The sequence below is a fragment of the Colobus angolensis genome, unplaced genomic scaffold (assembly GCF_000951035.1).
Source record: "Colobus angolensis palliatus isolate OR3802 unplaced genomic scaffold, Cang.pa_1.0 Scaffold64, whole genome shotgun sequence".
NCBI lineage: Eukaryota > Metazoa > Chordata > Mammalia > Primates > Cercopithecidae > Colobus > Colobus angolensis.
This window is the reverse complement of record NW_012120043.1, coordinates 2,106,034-2,111,439: the sequence shown is the minus strand read 5'-3', so window position 1 is coordinate 2,111,439 and position 5,406 is coordinate 2,106,034. Positions and strand designations below refer to the sequence as shown.

Sequence of the window (5,406 nt, the reverse complement as noted above, 5' to 3'; positions counted from 1 at the left end):
TGTAGTGAGCTGAGATCCGGCCACAGCACTCCAGCCTGGGTGACAGAGAGACACTCCGTCTCAAAAAAAAAAAAAATATCAATCTTTTTCCTTACACAGGGTGAGAACTCTGTCTCGGTCGACGGGAAGTGCAGTGACTCCACGCTGCTGAGCAACTTGTTAGAAGAGATGAAGGCGACGCTGGCCAAGTGTTAAGAGCTGCCTCGAGCCCCGCCCCGCCGCGGAGCACGCACCCAGGGACTGCAGCCCTGACGTGTCTCGCCTCTCCTCGGTCGTGTGTACTGTACGCAAGCCTGAGTGTTAATTTAACTCCATGTTGTCCGCCCGCCGTGTAGACGTCCGAGGTCGTACGTTGCGTTGAATTATCCGACCATCCTTTTTTTACTGTGACTCTTCCCACTCTCTTTGGCAAGAAGCCCCCTTCACGTCCCCAAACCAGCAAGGGACTCCCCCACCTGGGTCTGTGCCCTGCCCCATGCTGGAGGCCGAGTCCTTGAATGTGGCTTTAGGGGCTCCTGTCCTGGGCCAGGGCCCGATGGGCACCACATGAGGGGCACTTGGTGGACAGGGCGGGGCTGACGTGGCCTCCTCTAGGGTCACCTGGTTTTGTCCCAAAGGTCCTGACTGTGGCGTCCGGGAGAGGGCAAGGAAGGGCCGCTGTCGCCAAGGTTTTCTCTCCCAGAACCCACAGTGGGAAAGCGGTCTTGCTGGGCGTTGTCCATCGTCAGTGTGCTCGTGGGCTGGTGGCTGGGCCCTGGGATCCCAGGCCACGCGCCAGCCAGGCTGTGGGCAGGGAGGGGCCAGGGACGCGGAAGAGAGGTTGCAGTCAGAACCATGGACCGGGCGGATGAGGCCTCTGCCACCATTATTCCCAGTCAGCAGAAGTGCATCTCGACGGGCTTAGGTTTGGGGTGGGGGTGTGTGGTCGCGTCCCCTGCTTGCCACTGTGCGCACCAAGGTTTCCCCACGTCCTTCCCAGCACTGTTAGGAAGGCCCGGGCAGGGCCTGGAAGCACCCGACCTGGGCTGTTCTTCTGTGTTGCAGGAGTGTGCCCAGTGCCCTTGGGCAGGACCTGTGAGAGCCCCCACCAGGCAGGGCAAGGGGACTCCGCTCAATCCCCACGGCCAGCGTGGGCACAGGACTGACTCTTCCTCAGAGATAATGACATTTTATCTTTTCCTTTTGATGAGAACTGTCACTTTAGCATGTAATCTATTACAGAATCCTGTGCAGTGATTCTAGGATTTGAAATTATATGATGTGTTACATAAGAATTTATTTGCTATCGACATTCCCGTATAAAGAAGAGAGAGACATATCACGCTGCTGTCATGATTTTGTGTCAAGATGATCCAATAAAGTTGTAAAACAGGCATTTCCACATGGGGTCTTCTGCCTGACCTGGTCATGCGGCGCCGCAGGGTTGGAGCCTCTGCGCCTCAGCTCATGGTCCCTTGGGAGGTGGCCTCCGTCCCCAGCCCCATCCAGGCCTGGGGCTCGGGCAGGCACAGACCAGGGAATCCCCCACCCCGTGAAGGCCTCGGTTCCCAGCATCTCCACCCAGGGCTGTGCAGGGGAGCAGGTGCCCGCCTTCCCTCCCCTTCCGCAGGAGCCCCTCAGGGCAGGGACAGATCCAGAATTGAGAGCTGCGGAAGAGCAGCCGCCCCGCCCCTGGGTGAATTTGCCTCCTTTTACACCAGCCTCACACCTTGAAGATGGGAGCCTCGAGCAAGGTGATGCTGGGTCAGTGAAGCTGCTGCCAACTCTAACCCAAGACGCGCCCGTGGTGGCAGGCATTTGGTGGCAGGGGGCGCAGAGCAGCACAGACGGGACCCCAGCCCCGGCCCACACCAGCGTCCTTTATAGAAAACCATGCCTTGAAAGCACCTGCCGCAAGCCTCTTTCCTGTTACTTAAATACACTCGCCAGCCTCAAAGAAGCATCCTTCACAGCCAGGACTCCGGACGCTGTCCTCAGTGGCCACTACCACGTTCTCCCCTGACACGCGTGTGGCTCCCACGTCCCACGGAGCCTGGGAGGCGCTCGGCCACCTTCCCACACGCCGTTCCTGACGGCGAATGTGCCCATGCGCCCCTCCCGTGACAGAAGCCTGAGGCAGCCGCAGAACAGTGCGTGGCGCCCATGCTGGCAGCATCAGTATGCTCAGGGATGTTCTCGCCGGTGTCCTACAGCCGCCCCAATGCTGGATCAAAGGGACACTCGAGGAAGTGAGGAGACCGGCAGGAAGCGAGGAGACCACCGGGCTGAGGTCGCCCGAGTGAGAATGGGACTTGGAGCTGCACCACTGCACAGATGGAACACAAGTCCCTCCCTCCTGTGTCTCAGGACCAGTCGGCCAGGGTCAGGCAGTCGTGGCCCCGGCTCTGGCCATCATGCCACACCTGTTGCTGCCACAGAGATGACTGGAGACAGCCACAGTTCCTGCGTTCCTTGGCTCGGGTCTGATGTGAGTGACCACAACACCTAAACGCACTAGTGCTGGCCCTGGTCTCGACCATACTGTGGCCTCACTTTGGGTGGAAGAACCCAGGTGCTCTGGGCTTGTGTGAGCCTACCTGTGTGTGCTCAGGTGGGCCACAGCCCCACATCTAGGAGCCCGGGGACACTCCCTGAGGCCCTGTGAGTGTGGCTCCGAGTTGGTCCCCCATGGCTGTGGACCTGAGGCCAGGACCTGCCCTGCTCTCTCTGGGACTTTTAGGCCTCCCCAGAAGCCCACCTCCAGCCCCAAGAGGCTTCCCCCTGCCCCGACAAGAACTCTTCTGCAAAGAGAAACATCAGGGACTTTAATCATCACGTCTCGCAGCTCTGCAGACCTGCCCAGGCACTGACGCTGTACACAGCCCACCCCCGCTCCCTCCCTCCCGCCCTCCTGGCCCTGGCCAGCTCAGGCTCTGTTTGGGGTTGGAGGGGGGGTCCTGAGGCAGGAGCAACCCAGCTCCAGAGGGACAGGCGGGGGCTGTCCAGCTGAGTCCTGGCCCCACGTTGAGCTGGGGCGGGCCCGGCTGCTGTCAGTGCTGCTTGAGACACTCGGCAGCATCTTCCAAGGTCAGGTTGGCCAGGTGTGGGGGCTCCAGACACCTGAAGGCTGGCGATACCAGGCTGTGGGAAGACGAGGCTGCCTCAGCTCTCCATGTCCCCCACCCCCTGCCTCCCTCCCTGGGGGTCTTTGCTGGGGGGCCCCAGGTCTCTCCTCCCCGCTGGGATGTGTGGTCCTGTGTGTGGCCACATCCACGACACCCGCATGCCTGGGATTTCAGAAGGGTGTGGGGGCCGCGGCACGCAGTGCTTAGGAGCACCCCTTCTCCCGAGGCCTCCCTTCTCTAGGTCACTCACAAGGCTGGGGTGGCTCTGTGTGTCCCAGGCCAGGAGGAGGAGGAGGAGCGTAGTTGGTTCATGAAACCACCACATGGGTGTGGTTGCAGAGGTGACATCCAGCAGGTGTCCCAGGTATAGGGAGAGCCCCACCTGTGGGACCCCCACTGACCTAAAGGACCCCCCAGCTCCCCCTCCCTTTACCCCCTTCCCCCGAAGGCCAGGTCAAGGCAGCCTTACCTCATGCTCACATCCTGTCTGAAAGGCAATATGGGGCAGTCAGCTCCTCCATGGGTCGCCCCTAACCATCGCAGGGAACCCTCCCAGGCTCTGACCACAGACCTGGGGCAGGGGTGGAACCAGATCCTATGGGGCCCCTTTAGGCAGGATGCCCCCCTCCAGCTAAGGGTCAGAGACCTTTGAGGGTGAAAGGGACTGCGGCCACCTCCTGCGCAGAGCTGGGTTGGACGTGGGAGCTGAGGGAGCCAGCCTGTGCCCCATACATACTCACCCACGAGGTGCTCACACACGCACACTACCTGTGTCGGTTTGAGGGGAAGACTTACTTGTGCCAGTTATTTCTACAAGGACAGTGGGTTTGGACTCAGGAGGCCGAGTCACCACGGCCAGTGTTCCCTCCCAGGCCCAGGTAAGCTTGCTGCAGCCCGAAGACCCCACTCACATGTAGTTCAGCAGGCCCTGGACAGCTGACTCCCACTGCTCCGAGGACCTATGGGACATGGGCTTGGAAGTGGTGCGCCCCTGAACCCTCGACCCCACCCTACCCTGATGACGAGGGCCAGGTGGAAGGTGGGGAACCCCCTCCAAGGAGAGCCTGGGACCCCAGGGACAGTAGGGCCCTGGCAGGGGTGAGTGTGATGCCTGAGCCTTACTCGCAGTTATAGCCAAAGCAGGCGACGTGCGAGTCTGTGCAGTTGTTGCAGGAGATGGTCTCGTACTGGAAGATGCCTGAAACACACGACAGCCGCCAGGGCTCCCCTCGGCCTCCAGGGCCCCGAGCTGCCGCCAGCGCGCCCCTCAGCCTGGACGGAGCCTCGCTTACCGCAGCGGCGCTGACAGTCGAGGCGGCCTGTGGGAGGGCAGGACAGCGCCATCTTACCAGGCCCAGCCTTGTCCCCAGTCCTGCCTCCTCCCGATCCGCCAAGCCTCGGGGCCTGTCCCTTGCCACTGGGGCCCAGGCTCACCTGGTTTTCATATATGTGTGTCCATGGCCCGGAGGGAAGGGGTCCCCAAGGTGACCCCCAGTATGGGATGGAGAAAACTCCGGGAGAGGGCGTGGCGATACTCCCAGCGCCTCCGGGGGCTACTTAGGGGAGGTCCGCGCGGGGTGATGGCATTGATCCTTCAGGGGCTGGGCTGGGTCCCTCCCTGGGGAGCCGCCCTCCTCCCCAGCTGCCCGGTGCCAGGTGCCCTGTTCACATCGCTCCAGCCTCAGCCAAGCCCCGTGGGTCTCCGAGGCTCCGGGCAACACCTCCCTCCCCTGAAGCCTGATTTGCTCACTTTCAATGATGGCGTTCTGGATGAGGTGCACCTGCTCCCGGAAGATGTTCCGCAGCTCGTTGGGGAAATACTCTGAGGAGTCCAAGCAGGAGGAGGTCAGGCTCAGGCGGTGGGCGGGGTGCCTGGGGTGGGCGGGCCCCGCCTCGGTTTCGCGCCCCTTACCCGGGAAGTACATCTTCCCCTGGTACAGCTGATCCATTCTCTGGTACACTGCTGTCGCCACTTGGTCCAGCTTCTCCCGGGCTGCGGGCAGGAGAAGCAGCCAGGTGACCGGCCTGCCCGGGGGTCTCGCTGGGGGGTAGTCGGGACTGGGCTGGACTCAGGCACTCACTGATCTCGGCGGGGATGGCCAGGTGCAGCTCCTTCATCGTGTCGTCGCTCCAGTCGGTGAGCAGCGCCCCTGACACGGGGATGTCGCCCACCCACCAGGACTTGAGGTTCACATGGTGGCGGTAGAAGGAGAACTTCTCGGAGAACTTGCTGTGGCAGTGCAGACAGCCGTGGGCCAGCGCCGCCGTCACGCCCACCAGGCACAGCAGCAGCGCCATGCCC

The 5,406-nt window shown here is 62.0% G+C and overlaps 2 protein-coding genes and 1 pseudogene across 4 annotated transcripts in view; 2 read left to right on the top strand and 1 right to left on the bottom strand.

The window, feature by feature from the left end:
* The window catches only part of AP3D1 (adaptor-related protein complex 3, delta 1 subunit), a 42,805-nt gene extending 41,432 nt beyond the window's left edge, over nucleotides 1-1,373 (top strand). The window contains exon 30 of the mRNA XM_011964047.1: nucleotides 100-1,373. Coding sequence (XP_011819437.1) covers nucleotides 100-195 — 96 coding nt within the window. The 3' untranslated portion in view covers nucleotides 196-1,373. The remainder of the gene's footprint in view (nucleotides 1-99) is intronic.
* On the top strand, nucleotides 498-1,373 carry LOC105527640 (annotated as a pseudogene). The gene has a single exon (XR_001004254.1). The product of XR_001004254.1 is annotated as an uncharacterized LOC105527640 (transcript).
* A 1,411-nt stretch (nucleotides 1,374-2,784) lies between these two features.
* IZUMO4 (IZUMO family member 4) lies at nucleotides 2,785-5,406 on the bottom strand. Of its 2 annotated transcripts, XM_011964045.1 has the most exons (10): nucleotides 5,186-5,402; nucleotides 5,017-5,097; nucleotides 4,855-4,926; nucleotides 4,397-4,423; nucleotides 4,227-4,302; nucleotides 4,016-4,063; nucleotides 3,900-3,914; nucleotides 3,574-3,591; nucleotides 3,355-3,408; nucleotides 2,785-3,120 (listed from the first exon to the last, which is right to left on the bottom strand). In XM_011964045.1, exons 1-10 carry the CDS (start codon nucleotides 5,400-5,402, stop codon nucleotides 3,030-3,032), a joined length of 699 nt encoding a protein of 232 aa, XP_011819435.1. In that variant the 3' UTR covers nucleotides 2,785-3,029. The 2 variants fall into 2 exon arrangements, with proteins under 2 accessions (XP_011819435.1, XP_011819436.1); XM_011964046.1 differs by lacking the exon at nucleotides 3,355-3,408 and having other exon boundaries at nucleotides 5,186-5,406.